We start from the raw sequence: 26,915 nt of genomic DNA on the forward strand, positions 1-26,915 counted from the left end.
TCACGGCGTTTTAATGGGGGAAAAGGGAAGGGCACAATCACTGCTGTTCTCCCCATAGAAGATCAAAGAGGATGCTATTCAAGGCTATGACGAGCAGATGAGGATCTTTTATAATGTTCTGTGATTACAATATCCAGCTTTGCATTGATGAGGTTAAGAGTCCCTAAGTCAATTTGTTAGGTTAATTCCATGCATATTAGAACGTGTGTCTACGAAGTTTGTTGATACAGTATATTGTTAGAGTATGGCGAATACCACACTATAACTATGCAATTACCTTCAACAAGCAAAATGTAGCTAGTAATACATATTTCAGTCAATATCGCACAATCAAAATTATATCCATTTATTTTCATGAATGAATTAAACATTTGCTCTATGATAGCACTACTGGCAGTGTTCATGAGTTCTTCGGAGTTGTTTGGTGTGAGGACAGGTGTGCATTGGGACTGGGCGGTCAAGGTCAAAAGTTAAACGTTTGTAGGGTGTGTGGGTCAAAGGTCATAGGGTCATGGGTTTTGACCCTCTGTTCTCCTGGCATCCGGGAGGCGCTCTAGGGGGAGGAGGGGTGGGGGTACCTCCACCGGAGCACGGCCCCGTCGACACTGGTGCTCACCATGCTCCTGTTGTTGGAAGAGATCTTGACGCTGGTGATGCTGCCGCTGTGGCCGACGCCCACGTGGGTCACCTCGCCCTCCGAGTAGTCCCACACCTTCACCAGCTTCTCGTCTCCACCTGAAGTGGGCCAGCAGAGACACATGTACTTTGTTTATTTCTACGGCAAAGCCCACAAACATTGGTCCAACCGCATGCTGGATGAACTCACATTCAACCAAGTGCTCTTCATGACAGTCCCAAACTATTGAGAGTCAATACAGAGATATTTAATGGACAGACCATGTGCTGTTGTTGATTGATGGTAGTCAACAGTAGCCTAGTCCTAGATCTGTTTGAGCTGTGCCAACTCCTATGTCAATGTCACGCCAAACAGTTGGCAAGATCACAAATCAACTCATGCTCTACCTCTTCAACTCAACTAACAAAACCAATGTAAAGCATACTGTACCAGTGACAAAGTGCTGTCCGTCCTGTGAGATGTCCATGCCATTGATGGCTCCTGACAGGGAGCCCTCCAGTTCTCTGATGGCTGAGCCGTCATACACCTCCCAGTAACCAATCTGGAAATGAAGAAGACCATTCAGGTATATGGAATATGAATGAGAGAGCTTGTATATGTAAGACTTATAAGTCAGATTAGTTTATGACATATTCTATGTTATATTACAATAAATTATTAAAATGACCATGTATCATAGTTTAATAGTAAGTATGAATGCCACGCCTTGTATGTCTTCTGTTCGTTCATAGTATAGTAATTCCGCCTCACTGAATTATCTATCTTCATTATTCCACTATATGTAAATGGAGCCGGTGAGAGTCTATCAAGTTTTCGTGCGCCCGCCACAGTTAAAACAACATGTTTGTGACTCTAAATTAGAGTTAATCGTCCCGAGGGTTTGCAGCGGTCAAAGACAATTGTTTTTGAAGTTTATTTATAGCCGCACAGTAACGCCACAATCTCCCCACACACAGAAGCGAGGTCCTTTCTTGTTATTTTTATGACAAAGCTAATTACAATTACAAACTAACTGACGCATATGAGAGGACAGATGGAATTTCATCATTAAAATGCAGCATGTGAGTGCTTCTTCAGGCATCAAGGAGGAGGAAACTGGCAGTTTGACTGACTGGCACCATATAACTGAACCATTTGTGATTTTAAGTATTGGAACTGGCCAAACTGATTGTACCTGGAAATTCATGATTTCTTTGTACGCACAATGGGCCTTATTAACAGAAAATCTAATCATCAACGAGTCAATGTTTAGGCTATAGAGTGAATATTACAATAACCAACACAATCACAGAAGTGAGAAAAGGTCTCAAATGAATACATTTCAACTAGTATATCTGAATAAACCAGTTCAGAGGATTCATCAGAAAGGTGTAGGCCTATCAGAAAAAACCTCCAGTTGTATGCAATGAAACAAGTAATGTTACATGGGAGAGAGCTCAGAATAGCATTTATGAGAATAGCTTCTCGGACTGGATTTCATCTCTTAGCAAGACCACAAACATAATGCATTATGGGACTGAGGAAATGTAATCTCACAAAAACATCAAATACAGTTTGTAATAATGGGATTGAAGAGAAACAAATGGCAAAAAAAACAATGTATTTATAGTATTAAGAATGAAAAACAGTGCTCAAAGCAAAGAGCCAGCACAAGAGCCACATTTCAGTGGGATAATGTACCTCAATATAATTCAAATTCAATGGAAAGGCTTACTGACTGGAAAACACATTTGTTAGACATTATTGAGAAATACACAACAGTCAGGACTGTTCTTCTTCAATATGATTAAATTAAAATGGAAAGGCTCAAGGTTCTTTGCATGCATCATTGTGAAAACATATGGTCAACATAATGACCAACAACCATCATTTAGGCCTACATTATTTTTTCAATATGATTTAAATTAAATGGAAAAATCCAAAGTTCTTTGCGTGCATTCATTCACTTTATGAAATAACATTTTTGGTCAGCATAATGAAAGAAAAACCCCTCAATACTAGCAGCAACTAGCTTACATGATTTGAATCTTAAATCAAATCGCTTGCTATCATATGAGATGAGATATGACACAGCCAAAAGGTGAGAGGGAGGAGAGTTAGCCCAGTAGCAGACACAACACTCCCCCTCTCCAGTATAGTTTGTGTCATGTCATATAGGGAATGGGTTCAAATCCAGTTCGATTCTCTAGTCACGACCTCTCTCCCCTCTCCTGGTGTCTTGGAGGGCTTATTAGAGACCAGCGCCTGTGTGAGAGTGGCCGAGTTGCCATCACCCATCTGTGTTCCCTCCCTTATACTGTGACAATTTTTTGGGACAGCTCATCTTTCTCATTAGCTCATTTTCCCCCAACATCGGACACCCCCTACAGTGAGGGAAAAAAGTATTTGATCCCCTGCTGATTTTGTACGTTTTCCCACTGACAAAGACATGATCAGTCTATAATTTTAATTGTAGGTTTATTTGAACAGTGAGAGATAGAATAACAACAACAAAATCCAGGAAAACGCATGTCAAAAATGTTATAAATTGATTTGCATTTTAATGAGGGAAATAAGTATTTGACCCCTCTGCAAAACATGACATAGTACTTGGTGGCAAAACCCTTGTTGGCAATCACCGAGGTCAGACGTTTCTTGTAGTTGGCCACCAGGTTCACACACATCTCAGGAGGGATTTTGTCCCACTCCTCTTTGCAGATCTCTCCAAGTCATTAAGGCTTCGAGGCTGACGTTTGGCAACTCGAACCTGCAGCTCCCTCCACAGATTTTCTATGGGATTAAGGTCTGGAGACTGGCTAGGCCACTCCAGGACCTTAATGTGCTTCTTCTTGAGCCACTCCTTTGTTGCCTTGGCCGTGTGTTTTGGGTCATTGTCATGCTGGAATACCCATCCACGACCCATTTTCAATGCCCTGGCTGAGGGAAGGAGGTTCTCACCCAAGATTTGATGGTACATGGCCCCGTCCATCGTCCCTTTGATGCGGTGAAGTTGTCCTGTCCCCTTAGCAGAAAAACACCCCCAGAGCATAATGTTTCCACCTCCATGTTTGACGGTGGGGATGGTGTTCTTGGGGTCATAGGCAGCATTCCTCCTCCTCCAAACACGGCGAGTTGAGTTGATGCCAAAGAGCTCGATTTTGGTCTCATCTGACCACAGCACTTTCACCCAGTTCTACTCTGAATCATTCCGATATTCATTGGCAAACTTCAGACGGGCCTGTATATGTGCTTTCTTGAGCAGGGGGACCTTGCGGGCGCTGCAGGATTTCAGTCCTTCACGGCGTAGTGTGTTACCCATTGTTTTCTTGGTGACTATGGTCCCAGCTGCCTTGAGATCATTGACAAGATCCTCCCGTGTAGTTCTGGGCTGATTCCTCACCGTTCTCATGATCATTGCAACTCCACGAGGTGAGATCTTGCATGAAGCCCCAGGCCAAGGGAGATTGACAGTTCTTTTGTGTTTCTGCCATTTGCGAATAATCACACCAACTGTTGTCACCTTCTCACCAAGCTGCTTGTCGATGGTCTTGTAGCCCACTCCAGCCTTGTGTAGGTCTACAATCGTGTCCCTGACATCCTTGGAGAGCTCTTTGGTCTTGGCTATGGTGGAGAGTTTGGAATCTGATTGATTGATTGCTTCTGTGGACAGGTGTCTTTTATACAGGTACCAAACTGAGATTAGGAGCACTCCCTTTAAGAGTGTGCTCCTAATCTCATCTCGTTACCTGTATAAAAGACACCTGGGAGCCAGAAATCTTTCTGATTGAGAGGGGGTCAAATACTTATTTCCCTCATTAAAATAGACTGATCATTTCTTTGTCAGTGGGAAAACGTACAAAATCAGCAGGGGATCAAATACTTTTTTCCCTCCCTGTATCTTTCTAAAATGTGTATAGTATGCCAAGTTATTTAGCTACATGTATTAACACCACAGCATGGAGAAAGTCAAGAGGAAACAGTGGAGTGAGGTGGACATGTTCCATGCCATGGAGGACTGCGGGGCAGGGATTGCTATCCGCCAGGCTGCCAAGGTTAGGCATCTTTTGTTTTTAGGAGATTACCATGTGTATGTGAATTTTATCTGCTAGTAACAGTTTTCTTTTCTTATCTACCAAGGTGCATGGTGTACCTCGGCAGACCCTGGCGGACAGGCTGAGCGGCCGGGTGACCCATGGTTGTCGCAGTGGACCACCCACATTGCTTGCACCAGAGGATGAAAATTATCTGGTGCAGTACTGTATCTACTGTGCCAGCCATGGGTTCCCCTTCACCAGACAGAGGCTGATGAAATACGTCGACAAAATACGCAGGTATTTGGTGTTCTATGTATTTATGTATGTAGATTGGTGGACTGACTGTTCTCAATGTGTGTGATGTAAATGTGTATGTGTATGGTGATGCCAAAACAAACATTTTTCATCCTGGATGGACAATTATATATTCTATTCTATTGTAGGTTTCGGCACCCAGGGGAAACAATCCCACCACTGGGGAAGAGGTGGTGGGAAATGTTCAGGAGGAGGCACAAGAACCTGAGCATGAGGAGGCCGGACACCCTGGACAGGGGGAGAGCTGAGTGTGCCACACGTCCGACGATGGACACCTTCTTCAATTCTTATGAGAAGCACTTGGAGGAGAGTGGGTTGAGGGAGAAACCCAGACAAATCTATAACTGCGATAGTCTGGGTTTCGTAGCGACCAGAGCAGGCGCAAAGTGCTGGCTCCCCGGGCGCAAAACATGTGTACCAGCAGGCTCCGGGGACCAAGGAGCACATCACAGTGCTGGCCTGCTTCAACGCAGCTGGGGAGGACGTCCCCCCGATTATCATCTACCCCAAGTGTTTCCCCGGTGGCCACTACACACTGGGAGGCCCCCACCAAGCCTTGTATGGACGGTCAAACAGTGGCTACATTGACGGGGACCTGTTCAGGAAGTGGTTTCAGTTCATTAAGCATGCAGTGAAAGAGCGCCCTCTCCTTCTCCTCTTTGATGGGCACAAGAGCCACATGGACCCAGAGGTGCTCGCGGCGGCACTAAGGGAAGGGGTTATACTTCTTTGGCTTTCACCACACTGCACCAATGTTCTGCAGCCGCTGGACGTGGCATACTTTGGCCCTTTAAAGGCTGAGTTCTCCAAGGTAGCTGGAGACCTTAGCCATTTTGACCACTCCTACATGGTAAACAAATCAGAATTTGCCAGAGTATTCCGCTACCCATACCATAATAGAATATATAATATGCCATTTAGCAGACGCTTTTATCCAAAGCGACTTACAGTCATGTGTGCATACATTTTTACGTATGGGTGGTCCCGAGGATCGAACCCACTACCCTGGCTTTACAAGCGCCATGCTTTACCAATTGAGCTACAGAGGACCACAGTACCAGCGATGCAAGGACATGCGCTATGTGGTGGAAGGGTTTAAGAAGTGTGGCCTCAGTCATTGAAGGGTCCCGTATAATGCCGTCTCGGTCCCTACCGGGTCCCACCACCGCCTCTCCTGGAACCAGCAGCACTGTGCCGTCCATCAGCACCTCCTCCCCAGTGACCACAGGAGGACCCTCAGCCCCTGCACCTGCTCCAGTCCCAGCCCCTGTTCCTGTCCCAGCCCTAGAAGAGCCCTAATAGAGGGGGGCTGATAGCGAAGGACCTGGGGCACATCCTTACTATCCTGAAGTATCGGCTGGACCGATAAAGAAGACTCCCTGTGGTCGCCACATGCCTCACCGGGGAGGAATACACGCGCCAGTGGCAGGAGAGGGGTGAGAAGGAGAGGGCCGAGGCAGTGGAGAAAGAGCGTTGGGCAGCCCTCAGAACACGGAGGGCACAGGAGAGGTCTGCCATGGATGAGACCATTGACGCCATCGCCTCTGCTGGACCACCTGCTGGAACCACTCCTGACAGCTGCATCACCAATACCAGTGCCTCCCAGTGTGCAACACCTGTAGGAGCCGCCGGAGTCCCCAGCTGCAGAAGAAGGCCACGTGCCTACTCTCCCGGCCACACCATCGTCGGCCCCTCAACCCCACCATTACAAACACCAGCTCCTCCAAGCCATCGTCGGCGGTTTTGTCCACCACCACCACACCACCCCCAGTCTGTCACCACCAACACGGCCTCCTCTGGACCAACTGCCTCCTCCGTCTCCCCTGGTCACACCACCATAGCAGCCTCGTCTGGTGTCCCTGCCCCCTGCAATCTGAATACCGCCACCTCCACAGGTAAACACATGTTAAATTACAAAAAAATGACTTATCTATTTTATAAAACAGCAATATAAAAAAAAATCTCTCTTTACATATCTACAGTACATAGCACCAGCCCTCAAGTCATCTCCACGTCCTCCAAAACCCCTGCAGAGGTATTGATGTAAAAAGGTTGAAAAGGGTTTTCATGAAACATGCTCTGTCTAACAATACTTTTTCTCAAACTGCAGCACAGAAAAGGAAGAGAAAAGCTCCACCGGTCACATCTGTCACGCCACCCATGACACCACTCTCAGGTACTTCATCATCTGTTTTTCTCTCCCTCTCTCAGTTGTATCAGTTACTATTGTTGTTGAAGAACTTCTACATTTTGCAAAACCATATTAATCAATTTTTATTATTATTTAATTTTTTATAAAAGAAGACACCACCTGAGGGGAGCATGATCCGCCTGCAAGCTCCTCTCAGGAGTGTAGATCCGAGGTGCCATGGGTGTGCTGTGACTTCTGCCAGCACTGGTTCCACTGCAGATGTCTGCAGTGGGATCCAGAGGTAGCGGTGGAGCTGGATTTTTATTGTGATTTTTGTGACAATATAGGGATGGAGGTCGAGATTTAATTGTTTGTTTTGTTTGTGTTCATATGAAATTATTTATTTGTACAAAAAAAAAAAAGTCTAAAATATAATATACAGGTAAAAGTCAGTAAATTAGAATATTTTGAAAAACTTGATTTATTTCAGTAATTGCATTCAAAAGGTGTAACTTGTACATTATATTTATTCATTGCACACAGACTGATGCATTCAAATGTTTATTTCATTTAATTTTGATGATTTGAAGTGGCAACAAATGAAAATCCAAAATTCCGTGTGTCACAAAATTAGAATATTGTGTAAGGGTTACATTTTGAAGACACCTGGTGCCACAAACTAATCAGCTGATTAACTCAAAACACCTGCAAAGGGCTTTAAATGGTCTCTCAGTCCAGTTCTGAAGCCTACACAAACATGGGGGAAGACTTCAGATTTGACAGCTGTCCAAAAGGCGACCATCGACACATTGCACAAGGAGGGAAAGACACAAAAGGTTATTGCAGAAGAGGCTGGCTGTTCTCAGAGCTCTGTGTCCAAACACATTAATAGAGAGGCAAAGGGAAGGAAAAACTGTGGTCAGAAAAAGTGTACAAGCGATAGGGATCACCGCGCCCTAGTCAAGATTGTGAAAAAAACCCATTCAAAAATGTGGGGGAGATTCACAAGGAGTGGACAGCTGCTGGAGTCAGGGCTTCAAGATCCACCACCAAGAGACGCTTGAAAGACATGGGTTTCAACTGCCGCATACCTCGTGTCAAGCCACTGTTGACCAAGAAACAGCGCGAAAAGCGTCTCACCTGGGCTAAGGAAAAAAAGAGCTGGACTGCTGCTGAGTGGTCTAAAGTCATGTTTTCTGACGAAAGCAAATTTTGCATTTCCTTTGGAAATCGAGGTCCCAGAGTCTGGAGGAAGACAGGAGAGGCACAGGATCCACGTTGCCTGGAAGTCTAGTGTAAAGTTTCCACCATCAGTGATGGTTTGGGGTGCCATGTCATCTGCTGGTGTCGGTCCACTCTGTTTCCTGAGATCCAGGGTCAACGCAGCCGTCTACCAGCAAGTTTTAGAGCACTTCATGCTTCCTGCTGCTGACCTGCTCTATGGAGATGGAGATTTCAGGTTCCAACAGGACTTGGCGCCTGCACACAGCGCAAAATCTACCCGTGCCTGGTTTACGGACCATGGTATTTCTGTTCTAAATTGGCCAGCCAACTCCCTGACCTTAGCCCCATAGAAAATCTGTGGGGTATTGTGAAAAGGAAGATGCAGAATGCCAGACCCAACAACGCAGAAGAGTTGAAGGCCACTATCAGAGCAACCTGGGCTCTCATAACACCTGAGCAGTGCCAGAAACTCATCGACTCCATGCCACGCCGCATTAATGCAGTAATTGAGGCAAAAGGAGCTCCAACCAAGTATTGAGTATTGTACATGCTCATATTTTTCATTTTCATACTTTTCAGTTGGCCAACATTTCTAAAAAATCCCTTTTTTGTATTAGCCTTAAGTAATATTCTAATTTTGTGACACACGGAATTTTGGATTTTCATTTGTTGCCACTTCAAATCATCAAAATTAAATGAAATAAACATTTGAATGCATCAGTCTGTGTGCAATGAATAAATATAATGTACAAGTTACACCTTTTGAATGCAATTACTGAAATAAATCAAGTTTTTCAAAATATTCTAATTTACTGACTTTTACCTGTATATATATTTATTGAACCCATCTTGTGTATTTGTTCCTTTACTTTCCAAGTGCACCTCTGCAACACAAACTCCAACAGTGTTTTCATTGTTTATGTCAATGCACATAACTGAAATTAAAGTTTTATTTGATGTAAATTATTAATACTCATATTTTAGTATTCAACTGTTATCTACTTTCTCAAAACATAAGATTAATCTGTAAAACAAATGATGAGACATTATTTGGTTACAACACTGAATATGTTGGTGAAGAACCATTTTTTAAGAGTCCACAGGAGGGCGCACTGGGCTACGCAATGAAAAGTTGACAGGCAAGTCATTATTTTTTACCGGAAGGCTAGCCAACTAGTCAACTATCTAGTAAACACTTCGGGTACGTGGGTGGTGTCTCTTTTTTGAACAAAATTAAACTGATATATCTTGTAATTTAACAAAATAGTAAGGTGGCCAATAACTGGGGGCCGTATGCCGATAATACGGGACGTATTGTTTTGCTAAACCGCTTATCAAAAAGCTGATAATAGTATTTCCACTGAAATGTCAAACTTGCTAATCGCTAACATTTTTACGATACCAATAATCACATAACATTGATGGCTTGATCACAAGATAGCACTGTTGAAGGTAATATTTTTTTAAACACTGTTGAATATGCCGATAATACAGGGTTCTACGCTAGTAAGAAGAGGTTTGGTCCAAATCGGATGTTGGGTACGATATTTATTGAATATTATCTGAATCCTATCAATTAAAATGGCCAATTTGGGTGCAATCAATTAGCTTAATTTCTCAGATATAACATTTTATTTCAGCAAGATAATGTTTCTGGAATGCTCATCTTACCTGTTTCGAACTACAGAAACAATTTCAGAACAATCTGAGATGGTGGGTGTCATGACTTGCTGAAATGATGAAAACATGATTTTCCTGTGTTTTATATATATTTCCACACTATGAGGTTGGAATAATACTGTGAAATTGTGAAAATTATAATAATGCCCTTTTAGTGTCAGAGCTGTTTGAAAAGATCGCCTGAAATTTCTGCCTGTTCAAACCTCTCTGCAAATAACAGCTAGTTTTCAGGTTACATATCCCTCCCATTAGACTCGTCCAATTAGGCCACTCACTCAGACTACTCCCAGACAGTCCTAGCAAAATTCTTGCTTCAGAAATTGCTCTTTGCTAAGAAGAAAACAATATTTACATGGCTCAAAGAGAAGGAATATAATATCTATTGTATACAGGAAACTCATTCAACAATTCGAGATGAAGTAGCGTGGAAAAAAGAATGGGGGGGGGAAATATACTTCTCCCATGGGCAAAGAAATTCAAAAGGGGTGATGATATTAATTAATAGTAATTTCGATCCGAATGTGCAAATTGTCCAAATAGATACGCAAGGTAGATGGATTATTTTAAATATGGTATTGGACCATAAACAGATATGGCTCATTAACCTTTACGGACCAAATAATGATGATCCACAATTCTTTGACAATTTATATAATAAATTATCAAGCCTGCAAGCAACTCAAGACAATATTATTATGGTGGGGGGATTATAATACTGTTTTAAATAGCTCAATGGACCGAAAAGGAAATCACACCACAAACAATCACCCACATGCTCTTAAGGAAATTGTGAATGTCATGGATACATTAGAACTAGTAGATATATGGAGGCTTAAATATGCTGATCTAGTGAGATATACATGGCGGAGACTGAATCAAGCTAGTCGTCTTGACTTCTTTCTTATCTCATTCTCGTTGGCACCAAAAGTAAAAAAAAAGTGTTGATAGGGGACAGAATGCGGTCGGACCATCATATAATAGGCATATACATTACTCTGACTGAATTTCCACGTGGGCGAGGATATTGGAAATTTAATCAAAGCCTATTAGATGATAATTTATTTATAATTAGAACAAAGGAATTTATAACTGACTTTTTCCAACATAACATAGGTACAGCGAATCCCCTTATTGTATGGGACACCTTTAAATGTGCCTTTAGAGGCCATGCAATTCAGTACTCATCTCGAAAACAAAAGCAATTTAGGTCAAAAGAGTTTATACTAAGAAAGGAAATAGAAAGTCTAACAGAACAGATAGATGGCAATAAAAACTGTAACATAGAGGCTCAGAATAAATTAGAGGAAAAACAAAAAGAAATGGAAAAACTTATTCAAGAAAGATCAAGTGTAATATATTATAAAAATAAAGCAAACTGGATGGAATATGGGGAAAAATGCACAAAATTCTTTTTTAATCTTCAACATAGGAATGCTACCAAAAAGAACTTAATGAAACTGGTTACAATTGACGGAGTCACCCATAATTCACCTAATGATATTTTGAAGGAAGAAACAAAGTATTTTAAGCATATGTTTTCTTTTCAGTCGCCTCCATCTCCTCTAACTGAAGCTAATTGTAGAGATTTTTTTTCTATTGATAATGTCAAATTAACAGCCACACAGAAAGACTCATGTGAAGGTGAAATTACAGAGGAGGAACTTCTGGATGCAATTAAAGACTTTAAGTCCGGGAAAACTCCAGGGTTGGATGGCATACCAATCGAGGTATACCAAACCTTTTTGATATACTAAGAGGACCGTTATTAGCATGTTTTAACCACTCCTATGTAAATGGTAGATTATCTGACACTCAAGAAGAAGGTCTGATCTCATTATTACTGAAACAGGATACAAGTGGAAAATATAAAGATCCAGTCCATTTACAAAATTGGAGGCCACTTACACTTCAGTGTTGTGATGCAAAAATCCTAGCAAAACGTATAGCGCATAGAATTAAAAAGGTATTGTCGGATATTATTCATTCTAAATCAGACAGGTTTTTTACATGGAAGATACATTGGAGATAATATAAGGCAAGTATTGGAAACAATAGAACACTATGAAAAATATGGGAAACCAGGCCTGCTATTCATAGCAGACTTCGAAAAGGCATTTGATAAAGTTCGACTGGAATTTATATATAAATGCCTGGAGCATTTCAATTTTGGAGAATCTCTTATAAAATGGGTCAAAATCATGTATAGTAACCCTAGGTGTAAAATAGTAAATAATGGCTATTTCTCAGAAAGTTTTAAACTGTCAAGAGGAGTGAAACAAGGTTGTCCACTATCGGCATATCTATTTATTGTGGCCATCGAGATGTTAGCTATTAAAATCAGATCCAATAATAATATCAGAGGATTAGAAATACAGGGCTTAAAAACAAAGGTGTCATTGTACGCAGATGATTCATGTTTTCTTTTAGATCCACAACTAGAATCCCTCCACAGCCTCATAGAGGATCTAGATACATTTTCTAACCTCTCTGGATTAAAACCAAATTATGACAAATGTACTATATTACGTATTGGATCACTAAAAAATACAATTTTTACATTACCATGTAGTTTACCAATAATATGGTCTGATGGTGATGTAGATATACTGGAATACATATCCCAAAGGAAATAAATGATCTCACTTCAATAAATTTTAATAGAAAGTTAGCAAAAATAGATAAGATCTTACTACCATGGAAAGGAAAATACCTGTCAATTTGTGGAAAAATCACCCTGATTAACTCTTTAGTATTATCCCAGTTTACCTATTTGCTTATGGTCTTGCCTACGCCTAGCAAACAGTTTTTTAAATTATATGAGAAAAAAATATTCAATTTTATTTGGAACGGCAAGCCAGACAAAATTAAAAGAGCATATTTATATAATGAATATGAATTCGGAGGACAGAAATTATTAAATATTAAAGCATTAGACCTATCACTAAAATCTTCAGTCATCCAAAAGTTATACTTAAATCCGAACTGGTTCTCAAGCAAATTAGTAAGATTGTCTCACCCACTGTTCAAGAAAGGCCTTTTTCCCTTTATTCAGATTACAACCTCTCACTTTCAGTTATTTGAAAAGGAAATAATCTCCCAAATGTCACTATTTCTAAAACAAGCCATAGAAAGTTGGTTGCAATTTCAATTTAATCCTCCAGAAACGACAGAACAAATAATGCAACAAATATTGTGGTTAAATTCAAATATACTAATTGACAAAAAACCTTTATTTTTTGACAGAATGTTTAAAAAAGGTATAATCTTCGTAAATGATATCATCGGTAGGACTGGTGGAGTTATGTCGCACATGCAGCTAACAAAAACATATGGAAATGTCTGCTCTACCCAGAATTACAACCAAATAATTGCAGCCTTACCGCAAAAGTGGAAGAGGAAAGTTGAAGGGGGGAGAAAGTAAGGAACTTGTCTGTCGGCCTTGCATTAAAGAACATAATTGGTTAAGGAAAACTGTGATAAATAAAAAAGTATATCAGTTTCACTTAAGGACCAAAGGATTGACAGCCGTCCCATATAGATTGCAAAATAGTTGGGAAGAGATCTTTGACGTACCGATCCCATGGCATAGTGTTTATGAACTGACACGCAAAACGACACCGGATTCAAAAATTAGAATCTTTCAATTTAAATTATTATATAAAATTCTTGCTACCAATAGAATGTTATTTATATGGGGGATACAATCTTCCCAGCTCTGCAGATTTTGCTGTGAAGAGATAGAATCATTAGATCATTTGTTTTGGTTCTGTCCATTTGTAGCTTGTTTTTGGACACAGGTCCAGGAATGGCTAAAGGATTGCAATATTTACCTGGAACTAACCTTGCAGATAGCATTACTGGGTGATCTGAAAAGTCATAGTCAATCAATCAATAATATAATAATACTTTTAGCAAAAATGTTTATTTTTAATTCACAATCTGTAGAAGCAATGAGAATAGAAAGGTTCAGAACTTTTGTAAAACATCACAGTACGGTTGAAATATATATGGCAAATAGAAATCCTATATGGATGGTGTTAAGAGATAGATGGGAGGTATTGAATAGAGTTGAAGGATGGGACTAATAACAAATAACAACAAATAATAACAAAGATAGCTAATAATGTAAGCATACTGTGTCCATAATAAGTATATAGGTTGTATGTTGGGAGCTTTTGGGAAAGAGCACAGTTAGAAAGATATGGCATTTAGAAGCAAACCGGATGGACATCATGAAAATGATCGGAGAGGTTGAGAGTAGAAGAAGTTCAGGAGCAAAAAAATAAATAATATATATATATATATATATATATATATATATATATATATAGATATAGAATTATTGTAAAATTAACTCTGTCCATAAGGTGTAGATAGTAAGTATAGACCGGAAGTAGAGGCCTGGGCGTTGTTGTTCACTAATTTACTCCAAGTAGGGAAAGGATGGTGGGGTTGAAAAGTAATAAAGGGGAATATAAAAAATAAAAAATAAAAAAAACATGGGGGATTGGAAGTGATGCAGACAATTACATTGATAGAAGATACAATCTATCTGCAATATTAAGCTGATCCATCCCCCTAAAAAAAAAAAAAAAAAAAGAAGAAGCTATTTTTGTTTATTTTTGACCATTTAAATTTAAAACATTGACAGTAAGGTACTTGTTGTTACCCAGAAATGATTTGATATTGAGATCAAAACGGCTGCATTGGAACTTTAAATACTAGGCTAATTGCCTAGCATGTATAGCTTCAGCTATAGGTCTTTCATAGGGAATATACAGTGGTCCTACAACAATTGCAATGCATTGAAAGCTACACAACCATTACAATGCATTGAAAGCTACACCACTGTGCCAAATCGAGATTAAATGTCCAGTCTTTTGTGTAATCTTATGGTATGTGTTGTGTAATTTCAATACCAGTATGTTGAAAACATGAATGTATGCTGTGCCAAGATTAGGCTACATTTTCACTCTATTGTGTGTAGCGTGTTGTGTAATTCCACCTATATGTTGAGGCAATACATCATTGAGGACAGTAACCCACTTATGAAGGGCTGTACACCATTAAAGCCTTCTTAGCTACTGTGTGGGCTTCCATTTATCCCAATGCTACGCTCAGCCATGTATTTGACCATGCTAATCCGCTTACATACAGTACCTCTCGCCAACAAAATATAATTCCCCTCTTTTAATTGAACACCTCAAGGACATTAGTCAAACAAAGAAGTTATAGGACGTTCAAGAGCCCTCTCTCTTTTAAACGGAACACTTCAGAACGTCTTTATTGTCCTATTAGTGCTGGACAATAGGAAGGCCACCGCAGAAGCCTATATACCATGCCTCTGATAATTGACATGCCACAATAGCTAATAATAAATAACACAGGATCAATCCCAAGATCCTGATGGCCCTACATCACAATTAGCCAAAACTGGAACCAACACACAGGAGTGCTGGGTCATCATCACAAGAGGCTTCTGGCTGACCCCACAACAGAACCACCACCAGCAGTAGTCTGTTCTGTTGTCTCCGTCCATCCGACAGACTGTCCCCAAAGACCCTCTACCACTGACTGAACTCTGAGCCAAGGAGCTGCTTCATCCAATCTCTCTCTCTCTCTCTCACTCACTCACTCCAGACAGAGCGCCTGTGTCCTGGGGCGAGCAGATGGTGGATCTGGCACACGGGCACTTGGATGGCATAGGCGGGCATCGCATCCGCAGGAAGACGCGAAAGCCAGAGTACTCTCTTTTTCCTCTCTCATTTTCTGTCTCAGCACATTCACAGTGCTAGCTAATCAGTACAGTTTGTCCTCACCTCACAGTGTGGTGTTGAGACAACAATATGGGCCTTATTAGTCTGTAGAGCTTGTGATGAGTGGATATTAAGGCGCATATTGAAGAGGGGCTATTGTGAACCTCGGCTCCCAGTTTATGTAACTCAGTTTTTATTATAGGTAATCAAGGCGTAAAGAGGTGTTACGTACAGTGGGGGAAAAAATTATTTAGTCAGCCACCAATTGTGCAAGTTCTCCTACTTAAAAAGATGAGAGAGGCCTATAATTTTCATCATAGGTACACGTCAACTATGACAGACAAAATGAGATTTTTTTTCTCCAGAAAATCACATTGTAGGATTTTTAATGAATTTATTTGCAAATTATGGTGGAAAATAAGTATTTCAAAAGTTTCTCAATACTCTGTTATATACCCTTTGTTGGCAATGACACAGGTCAAACGTTTTCTGTAAGTCTTCACAAGGTTTTCACACACTGTTGCTGGTATTTTGGCCCATTCCTCCATGCAGATCTCCTGTAGAGCAGTGATGTTTTGGGGCTGTCGCTGGGCAACACGGACTTTCAACTCCCTCCAAAGATTTTCTATGGGGTTGAGATCTGGAGACTGGCTAGGCCACTCCAGGACCTTGAAATGCTTCTTACGAAGCCACTCCTTCGTTGCCCGGGCGGTGTGTTTGGGATCATTGTCATGCTGAAAGACCCAGCCACGTTTCATCTTCAATGCCCTTGCTGATGGAAGGAGGTTTTCACTCAAAATCTCACGATACATGGCCCCATTCATTCTTTCCTTTACACGGATCAGTCGTCCTGGTCCCTTTGCAGAAAAACAGCCCCAAAGCATAATGTTTCCACCCCCATGCTTCACAGTAGGTATGGTGTTCTTTGGATGCATCTCAGCATTCTTTCTCCTCCAAACACGACGAGTTGAGTTTTTACCAAAAAGTTCTATTTTGGTTTCATCTGACCATATGACATTCTCCCAATCCTCTTCTGGATCATCCAAATGCACTCTAGCAAACTTCAGACGGGCCTGGACATGTACTGGCTTAAGCAGGGGGACACGTCTGGCACTGCAGGATTTGAGTCCCTGGCGGCGTAGTGTGTTACTGATGGTAGGCTTTGATACTTTGGTCCCAGCTCTCTACAGGTCATTCACTATGTCCCCCCGTGTGGTTCTGGGATTTCTGCTCACCGTTCTTGTGATCATTTTGACCCCACAGGGTTAGATCTTGCGTGGAGCCCCAGATCGAGGGAGATTATTAGTGGTCTTGTATGTCTTCCATTTCCTAATAATTGCTCCCACAGTTGATTTCTTCAAACCAAGCTGCTTACCTATTGCAGATTCAGTCTTCCCAGCCTGGTGCAGGTCTACAATTTTGTTTCTGGTGTCCTTTGACAGCTCTTTGGTCTTGGCCATAGTGGAGTTTGGAGTGTGACTGTTTAAGGTTGTGGACAGGTGTCTTTTATACTGATAACAAGTTCAAACAGGTGCCATTAATACAGGTAATGAGTGGAGGACAGAGGAGCCTCTTAAAGAAGAAGTTACAGGTCTGTGAGAGCCAGAAATCTTGCTTGTTTGTAGGTGACCAAATACTTATTTTCCACCATAATTTGCAAATAAATTCATAAAAAATCCTACAATGTGATTTTCTGGATTTTTTTATTCTCAATTTGTCTGTCATAGTTGACGTGTACCTATGATGAAAATTACAGGCCTCTCTCATCTTTTTAAGTGGGAGAACTTGCACAATTGGTGGCTGACTAAATACTTTTTTCCCCCACTGTAAACCTTATATAGTGGCTTATTATGACTGGTAAAGAGGTGGGGAAACATTTCAAACCATGACACAGCTGATACGTGTGCATGGTTACAAGCTTGATATGGCCTTTCTACAGTACATCAATACTAGTCTTTCTAATAGATCTCATCTCGAACATCTAACATCTGGAGATGAGATGATGGCTAACGACAACAGCCTTCTCTCACTTTCCATGACTGGTGACTAGAAACCATACGCTGCACAGAGAAATCATCAGCTAGCTACAGTGTGCTGTGCCAGTGAGTCTTGGCACCAAGAGGGACCTGAGTCTTTCTAATTCCAAACCTTTCTGTCGGTGCCACTGGTGATGATCTGGTACTCCTCAGGGTGGTAGCAGACACTTCTGAACAGAGTGTTGGCCAGGACCATCTGATTCCTCACAAAACGCCTGCAGCGGGAGGACGAGAGGGAGGGAGGGGACCAGGGAGAGAGAGAAAGAAAGAGATAGAGAGAGAAGGAGAGCAAGAGACTTGAAATGAATGTTGAACACAGGAAACACATGAATGGAGGAGTGGTATTAATGGTTGTGGTAGTGGTAGTAATCATGTGTGTTGAAAGCCTCCCATAGTGGGGAGCCAATGCAATCAGACAGTGAGGGATAAATGATTAAGGGCATGGGGTAAAGAAGTGTGTCTGTGCGTGCTACGTGTGTTCATGGATTTGAGCATGCGTACATACATGTGTCACACCCTGATCTGCTTCACCTGTCTTTGTGATTGCTTCCACCCCCCTCCAGGTGTCACCCATCTTCCCCATTATCCCCAGGGTATTTATACCTGTGTTCTCTGTTTGGCTGTTGACAGTTAGTTTTGTTTTGTCAAGCCTACCAGTGGTTTTCCCCTTGCCCCTGTCTTTCTCAAGTTCCTGTTTTCCCGGTTTTGACCATTCTGCCTGCCCTGACCCTGAGCCTGCCTGCTGTTCTGTACTTTCTGGACTCTGATCTGGATTACTGACCTCTGCCCGCCCTTGACCTGTCGTTTGCCTGCCCCCTGTTTTTGTAATAAACATTTGTTACTTTGACACTGTCTGCATCTGGGTCTTCTCCTGAAACGTGATAACGTGTGTGTGTGTGTACATGAGAATGTGCATTTGAACTCACACCAAGTCCCAGATGATGCAGGCCCCGTCAGAGCTGGCGGTGACATACTCCTTGTCGTTGCTCTTGATCTTGATGCTGGTGACGGTGGCTTTGTGCTCCTTCATGGTCTCAATGAGCCGGTGACAGCCCTGCAGGATCTCCCACACACGCACCTGCAACAGGCCAGAGAGGGACACTAGGTCTCAATACAATGTTGTTGAGGAACCTCTCTAAAACATTGTTTCAAATATGTATGTAATAATGTAATAATTTCTGAGGAGTATTTTTGTGAGGAGGAAGGGGGAAAAAGGAAGTGCTGTCACATTCATGTGAGAACACTTTTTTAAAATGGTGGTTAATTAATACTGGTGGTTATTAATCTATGCTCTCTCTTTAAATATAGACTAAAAGGTGTCCTGTGCCATGCCAGGGTGACTTTTCATCTGACCTGTCCCTCTCCTCCTCCACTAATGATCCTCTTGCAGTCCCTGGTGCCAGCGATGGCCGTCACGCCCATGCTGTGGGCATTGTGGATGACCAGCATGGCTCTGCCAGTCTCCGGGGCAAACACACGGATCTTCCCATCGTTCCAGGCTGGAAAACAATTGGAACAGGAAAACTATATTAGATGGGAATAGTCGATACACGTACAAGTATTTCTATATTGAGATTGTGCTATAATGTGCTGTGATGATAGCCTGGTTCCAGATCTATTTGTGCTATCATGCCAAACACTGTGGCCATTCAGCAGTCTTTGGCATGACAAGGAGTGGCATGATGGCCCAAACAGACTGGCACCCAGGCTACCGTGAAGATTGTGGGCTCAGTTCCTTATATAGGACGTGTGTCTTAACTGTAAATGGCTGGAATAAAAATGTACAGTAGATAATCAAATCATTTATTATTATTATCATGACTATCAACCCTAAACCATTATCAACATTCAAGGCTCCAACAATGAGAAGGAATATCAGGCACATTCACACTCTCTCATAGAAAATACTGTAATTATTTGTGCTCCATAATAATTTACGCTAGTCCATCATCGTTCTAACTTAAGACGATGCCATATGCTGCATTGATGACGTACCATCCCTCCCTAGTGTAGTGCTAGCCACATCAGGGTTGTGGGTTCGATTCCCGCATGGACCACATATACAGTGCGTGTGTGTGTGTCTACGCGTTTGTGTATGCATGTGTGTGTGTATACGCCAGTGTGTGTATGCGTGTGTGTGCACTTAATTGTGTGTGTGTTCATCTTTTTAACGACCCCATTGGCATACAGAACTACTATTGGTTCCTGCCTACCGCTGATGATGCTGTGTCCGTCGATCATGAAGTCCAGGGCGTTGCAGGTCATGTTGGGCACGGAGATCCGCAGCAGCTCCTTGGAGGTCTCGGCATGCCACACTCTGATGTCATCCTGGGAACACGTGGCAAATAGCTCAGACGAACCACTGGGAGAGATACAGACAGATCACTGGAATACGTTTGTGGGCAGTCATTCTGCACTTTAGTCTATGGAACAGGAGTTACCTTGTCCCAGAGCCAAAGGCTATAATACATGTTTATGCTTTAAACATGGTCATATCGCCCTCTAGTGGGAGTAAATGGGCAATGACAGCAAAGCATGAAGGTAGACGAAAGCAATGTTGTTTGAGGTGGAGATAGGTAAAGACAGCTATATATTTGAGGTGACATAAGGCAATCAGGTAGTAGTGAAAATAGAATGTGTGCTATAAAACAATATTGTGGGGAAAAAAAGTGAATCACATACAGTATGTAATCTTGTCTCTAAATTTGTGCCTTTATCACTCACAAAGGGAAGGCCACGTCTTTGACGGCACTGTTGTGACTGGTGGCGATCAGCTCCTCTTTGAAGTCTGTGTAGCCAAAACGGTAGATCTGAGACGCCTCCGTCCCTGCAAAGAACTGGTGGCCCTCGCCTCTCACAGCGATGGACGTCACTCCCCCCTCCAACTGAACCTTCCTATCAGAGTTAGAAGATGAAGGGCAGAATTAAAAGGCCCACTAGGTAATAAAAAATGAAATAAAATCTCAGCCCCACCACTTGGTTTGCCATGAAGCTGAGGGGCTGAAGAAATGTAACAACTCTAATGTATAGATTAGGCTATGGATGCAACATGACAGTTTTAGATAGATGATATAGACCCAGTGGTTCTCAACTGGTGGATCGAGGCCCAAATTTGGGTCACGGGAGTCTGAATTTAAACTACTAATACAAGGTAGAAAGTGTGTATAAATTATAATGAAAATAATTGTTTTTATAATTTATTCTCAGAATGTTTTTGTTGTATTGTCATTATAGAGCTATTAGCTGCACTATTTAGCAAATGTGGTTAATTTTGTGGTCTCAAACAAGTGAGCTTGCCAACCTCCATCAAGAATATGAGCAATATGGATTTATTGACAATGAAAAAGTTGTGAATGTTGTTCGCTTGTCTAATATACAATGAACACGCAACAATTTCAAAGATTTTAATGTGTTACAGTTCATTTAAGGAAATCAGTTAATTGAAATAAATTCATTAGGCCCTAATCGATGGATTTCATATGACTGGGAATCAAGTAGATTGCAAGGTGGGCACTTTGACTGACAGATTGTGTCCAGCCCAGAGGATGCAAAGTTGCATTCATTAATGGGTCTGGACCGAACCCACCTCTGGATGGCTTGGTATGTGGACAAATGGGATCTCATCCAATACATGATTGTTGACAGATGTGGTTGTTCTTATCTCATATGTCAACCTGCAGTACTTACTTGATGGTTTTGAAGTTAGCTCCCGAGCACAAAGTGAACATGCCATCCCCAGAGCCCACCAGGATGTCCCCAGAATTCAGCACCTTCAGTGTGTTCACACCCTGCACCAAAAAGACAGAGGGACAGCTGTATCAAATCTCAACTACAGTTGAGGATCTCAGAGATACGAACATGTGGAAGTCGCTCAGGACACTGAAATGACCCACCTTGCTGAATTTCTGTTTTCGTGGCCCACAGCTGTTGAGGAGGCGGGTCTTCAGGTTGACCTTCAGGATGTCACCACTGGTGGTTCCGCAGTAAAAGAAATGGTCGTCGTCTGGGATCTGTGATGCAATGGGGCCACCTTAGAAGTAAGTCTTACGTCTCTACCTGTACTACTTTGAGAGGCTGCTTGATATGCCGGGAAATACTTTATCTTTATCTTAATTCAGAGATCAATTGACCTCAGACAACAATTTACATTTGAATTAAATAACAGGAACCTGAACTTGTGTGTTTACAGATTTTCTCATTAATAAACCATAACAAGTATTGATGAATAGTCTACCTTTGCTTTGTCTCAAAACGTACTTTGAGTGGTTAAGAATGGGATGTACAATATCATTTTGGGGGGCATTTGGCACCATTGTGAAATTTACTCACTGGTTGAATCAATGTTGTTTCCACGTCATTTCAATGAAATGACATTGAAGCAACGAGGAATCTATGTTGAATTGACGTCTGTGCCCAGTGGGTACTCAATCGGTACCACTATTACTTTGAGCTGTGTCTGCTTTCTATGGTTTAGCTCACCTCAATGCATTTGACAATCCTCTTCAGCTGTCCTGTCTGGCATTCCGTAGGCCGGATCTTCCTATTTGGAAGGTCTAGCTCCCAAACACGCATCGTGCCACTTCAGGGAAACAACATATCACAAGTGTGTTAATTCGAAAGTATTAATAATAAACGGTATTTATTTAATCATTCTGCGTCATGTTCAGGTCCAATATAGATCAGTTCTGATTGACAAAGTAATATTCTATTCTATCAGCAACCCAGAGTCTCTGCAAGTCACTCACTTGCCAGCGGAGATGAAGATGTTGTCGCTGTGGTTGGTGTACTCAATGGTGAGGCAGTGGCCCGCACTGTGGGCAGAGGCGGGGCTACCACAGATCGCTTATTTGCTCTCAAGGTTCCACACCACAATGCTGAAAACACAAACCATTCACATTTACAGACATTCTGTAGTACAACCTACAAAATGACTGTTGAAATTCTTCCAATGCGAAAGTAGTTTTTAAAGTCACACAATCATCCAAAGCCTGCTGGATCTAATCAATCTAATAATCTAATCAAAGGTCTGAGGACCGGCTGATTAGTAGGATAAGGTGTGTTATAGCAGGACTGGAACAAAATTCTGCGGGAGGGAAGCTCCCCGCAAGAGGAGGGTTGGCCACCCCTTATCAAGCTACCTCTTACCTTCCATCATCCTGTCCACCCAGGGACACAAGGTACTTGTCATTGGGGGAGAAGGCAAGTCCCTCCACCTTCGCTTTGTGGAGCTGTAGTCTGGCGTGGATCGCTCTCTTCTCATAATCCCAGATGATCAGATCAGCCTGGAACAACATAGATTAACTCTGTAAACTACTGCCATTCATGTGTTTCCTATGTTCAACATTCATCTGTAGCCTCTCCCTCCCTGCCTCCATCCAATTGTGTCTGTCTGTCTGTCTGTCTGTCTGTCTGCCTCTCTCTCTGATATCAAGAGGTGAAACATGACTGCTCTCTTATTATGAGAAAGTTTCACTGTCTTTATAGTTTACCTTGAAGCCCATGAAGGTGACCTGTCCAGAAGCGATGTAGTGTCCGCTTTTGGACACAGTGACACAGGAGACGTTGTTGGTGTGTCCATGGAGGAACTCCTGTTTGCCGTCTTTCAGGCTCTTCAAAATAACAGTGCAACCAAGAGGATAGATGAAGTGTTCTCTGTCTGGGTGCACTCTGAGGCCAGAAAAGACATGTCCTGTCAAAAAAAAGTAAAAGCAAGTAAAGACATGCTTTAAACCAGAACTAAAGATGAGGATATTATTATGATTTAACCTAACTTGGTTGTCTGAAGGATTCAGGATGTCACGATCGTCGTAGAGAGTAGACCAATGCGCAGCGTTGGTTGCGAACATACTTAACTTTATTATCTTAAGTGATAATATAACAACAAAACAATAAACGAAACGTGCAGTCCTACGGTTAACACAGAAACAAACCAAACGGAAACAAGATCCCACAAACACTAAGGGAAACAGACTGTTTAAATATGGCTCCCAATCAGAGACAACCAGCAACAGCTGACACTCGTTGCCTCTGATTGGGAGCCACTCTGGCCAACATAGAAATACCACAACTAGAACTCCCACACAGAACATAAACACATAGAATTTACACACCCTGGCTCAACATATAGAGTCCCCAGAGCCAGGGTGTGACAGTACCCCCCCCAAAGGCGCGGACTGCGACCGCGCCTGAACATAAACAAACCAGGGGAGGGCTGGTTGGGCATTCCTCCTCGGAGGCGGTTCCGGCTCCGGGCTTGACCACCACCCTCTAATAATCCCCCCGTAGCGCCCCTGGTCCGGTCTGGCCCCGCTGGCTGGAGCTGGACTGGACCTCGTAGGAGCGGATTGCTTCAGCTCCGGTGTGGAGCAGCTGACCGGTACCTGACCAGGCACCGGTGACCCAGGCACGGGTTGTGCCGGACTGACAACGCACACCCCTGGCTTGGTGCGTGGAGCAGGAACGGGCCGGACCGGACTGACAATGCGCACCCCTGGCTTGGTGCATGGAGTAGCAACGGGCCGGACCGGGCTTACGATTCGCACCCCTGGCTTGGTGCGTGGAGCAGGAACGGGCCGGACCGGGCTGACGATGCGCACCCCTGGCTTGGTGCGTGGAGCAGCAACGGGCCGGACCGGGCTGACGATGCGCACCCCTGGCTTGGTGCGTGGAGCAGGAACGGGCCGGACCGGGCTGACGATGCGCACCCCTGGCTTGGTGCGTGGAGCAGGAACGGGCCGGACCGGGCTGACGATGCGCACCCCTGACTTGGTGCGTGGAGCAGGAACGGGCTGGACCGGGCTGACGACTCGCACCCCTGGCTTGGTGCGAGTGGCAGGAACAGGCCGGGCCGGGCTGGCGACGCGCACCGTAGCTTTGGTGCGAGTGGCAGGAACAGGCCGGGCCGGGCTGGCGACGCGCACCGTAGCTTTGGTGCGAGTGGCAGGAACGGGCCGGGCTGGCGACACGCAACGTAGGCTTGGTGCGAGTGGCAGGAACAGGCCGGGCCGGGCTGGCGACGCGCACCGTAGGCTTGGTGCGAGGGGCAGGAACAGGCCGGGCCGGGCTGGCGACGCACACCGTAGGCTTGGTGCGAGGGGCAGGAACAGGCCGGGCCGGGCTGGCGACGCGCACCGTAGGCTTGGTGCGAGGGGCAGGAACAGGCCGGGCTGGCGACGCGCACCGTAGGCTTGGTGCGAGGGGCAGGAACAGGCCGGGCCGGGCCGGGCTGGCGACGCACACCGTAGGCTTGGTGCGGGGAGCAGGGACAGGCCGGGCTGGGCTGGCGACACGCACCGTAGGCTTGGTGCGAGGGGCAGGAACAGGCCGGGCCGGGCTGGCGACGCACACCGTAGGCTTGGTCCGGGGAGCAGGAACAGGCCGGGCTGGGCTGGCGACGCGCACCGTAGGCTTGGTGCGAGGGGCAGGAACAGGCCGGGCCGGGCTGGCGACGCACACCGTAGGCTTGGTGCGGGGAACAGGAACAGGCCGGGCCGGGCTGGCGACGCGCACCGTAGGCTTGGTGCGAGGGGCAGGAACAGGCCGGGCCGGGCTGGCGACACGCACCGTAGGCTTGGTGCGAGGAACAGGAACAGGCCGGACCGTACTGGGAACACACACCACTGGCCTTAAACGGGGATCAGGAACGGGCCGGACCGGACTGGCAATACACCTCAGTACCTCTCGCCGTGCCTCTACATCTTCCTTCCCTCTTCTCACCAATGGCTTCCGTAACCTGGTGGCCTTCTGAACTCGCCCCTTATATGCCTCCAGCAGCCCCGTCGTCCATGCCATGTGCCCCCCCCTAAATATTTTTTGGGGTTGCCTCTCGTCCGTCCGACGACGACACTGTTGATGCCGTTGCTCCTCTCTCCGTCGCACCTCTACCGTCTCACTCCATGGACGGCGATCCATCCCGGCCTGGATTTCCTCCCAGGTCCAGGACCCCTGCCCGTCCAATATTTGCTCCCACGTCCAGGCTGCCTGCTCCTGGACACGCTGCTTGGTCCTGGTATGGTGGGATCTTCTGTCACGATCGTCGTAGAGAGTATACCAATGCGCAGCGTTGGTTGCGAACATACTTACCTTTATTATCTTAAGTGATAATATAACAACAAAACAATAAACGAAACGTGCAGTCCTACGATTAACACAGAAACAAACCAAACGGAAACAAGATCCCACAAACACTAAGGGAAACAGACTTTTAAATATGGCTCCCAATCAGAGACAACCAGCAACAGCTGACACTCGTTGCCTCTGATTGGGAGCCACTCTGGCCAACATAGAAATACCACAACTAGAACTCCCACACAGAACATAAACACATAGAATTTACACACCCTGGCTCAACATATAGAGTCCCCAGAGCCAGGGTGTGACACAGGAGAAACTCATGAAGGTAAACAACCATGATGGATAGAGTTTTGAAGGATACTGAACTGAACAGCACATTACAAATTATTTAGTTATCTTTAGACACATTGAAAATATGTCAAACTAGCTGAAAACCCCACTAGCAACAAGCAACAGTAGTAGCTACCATAGCATGTCCTGATCCTAGTGACAACAGCCATATCACTCAGGGCAACAAATAACGTTAGCTAACGTGTGTATTACTTGTTACCAGATAACTTGGTTTGCTCAGCTGAATATGTTAGCTAGCTAGCTAGCTAAATAGGCTGGGAGGATATTTTACATTACCATTGAACCCAATTACAGCCTCCAGCTCAAGCCGTGGAATCTCTTGTGCATCTCCAGCCATGATTCAACAAAATTGCACCTCTTTTTTACTTTCAAGGTGTTTACACCAAGTCTTCAAACTTGTAAAATCGTCTCGAGCTTCAGCTATCTTTCTCTCATTTGCCATCCAGACAAACAACCGTTGCCTAGCAACTTAACAATTTGTTTGGGTCAGTTTCTATGGTGACATAGTAGTTTCCTCATGCAGCCGGAGGAAAAATGTGGGTGTACTTTTGGAGTGTGATTGGTCCATAGAGATCGGTTTTGTCTAGAAGGGTTACAGCTTTTGTCAAAATTGAATATAGAAGGTTTAAGAAAACGTACGTAGCAGGTTAGGATAATTAACGTAGCAGGTTAGTGAATTGGGTTAAGTTAGGAAAAGAG

At 43.7% G+C, this 26,915-nt stretch overlaps 1 protein-coding gene across 1 annotated transcript; it reads right to left on the minus strand.

The window, feature by feature from the left end:
• Window positions 1-330: 330 nt before the first annotated feature.
• cfap52 (cilia and flagella associated protein 52) lies at window positions 331-26,659 on the minus strand. Its single transcript, XM_041867353.2, has 14 exons — window positions 26,493-26,659; window positions 23,282-23,481; window positions 22,938-23,074; window positions 22,538-22,666; window positions 22,272-22,371; window positions 21,686-21,802; window positions 21,480-21,580; window positions 20,517-20,687; window positions 20,006-20,154; window positions 19,146-19,291; window positions 18,719-18,870; window positions 17,905-18,007; window positions 1,067-1,178; window positions 331-735 (listed from the first exon to the last, which is right to left on the minus strand). The coding sequence occupies exons 5-14, from the start codon at window positions 22,362-22,364 to the stop codon at window positions 554-556; spliced, it is 1,326 nt and encodes a 441-aa protein (XP_041723287.2). The 5' UTR covers window positions 22,365-22,371; window positions 22,538-22,666; window positions 22,938-23,074; window positions 23,282-23,481; window positions 26,493-26,659; the 3' UTR covers window positions 331-553.
• Window positions 26,660-26,915: the final 256 nt, after the last annotated feature.

The sequence above is a fragment of the Coregonus clupeaformis genome, chromosome 29 (assembly GCF_020615455.1).
Source record: "Coregonus clupeaformis isolate EN_2021a chromosome 29, ASM2061545v1, whole genome shotgun sequence".
NCBI classification, from domain to species: Eukaryota; Metazoa; Chordata; class Actinopteri; order Salmoniformes; family Salmonidae; genus Coregonus; species Coregonus clupeaformis.

Excerpts from the sequence above, each read along its gene's own strand:
- cfap52 (XM_041867353.2), bottom strand. The coding sequence starts at position 22,364 with ATGCGTGTTTGGGAGCTAGACCTTCCAAATAGGAAGATCCGGCCTACG. Across the intron at positions 21,803-22,271 it reads GGATTGTCAAATGCATTGAG|ATCCCAGACGACGACCATTT; the intron begins GTGAGCTAAACC and ends ATTGCATCACAG. Across the intron at positions 736-1,066 it reads CGGACAGCACTTTGTCACTG|GTGGAGACGAGAAGCTGGTG; the intron begins GTACAGTATGCT and ends GGCCCACTTCAG.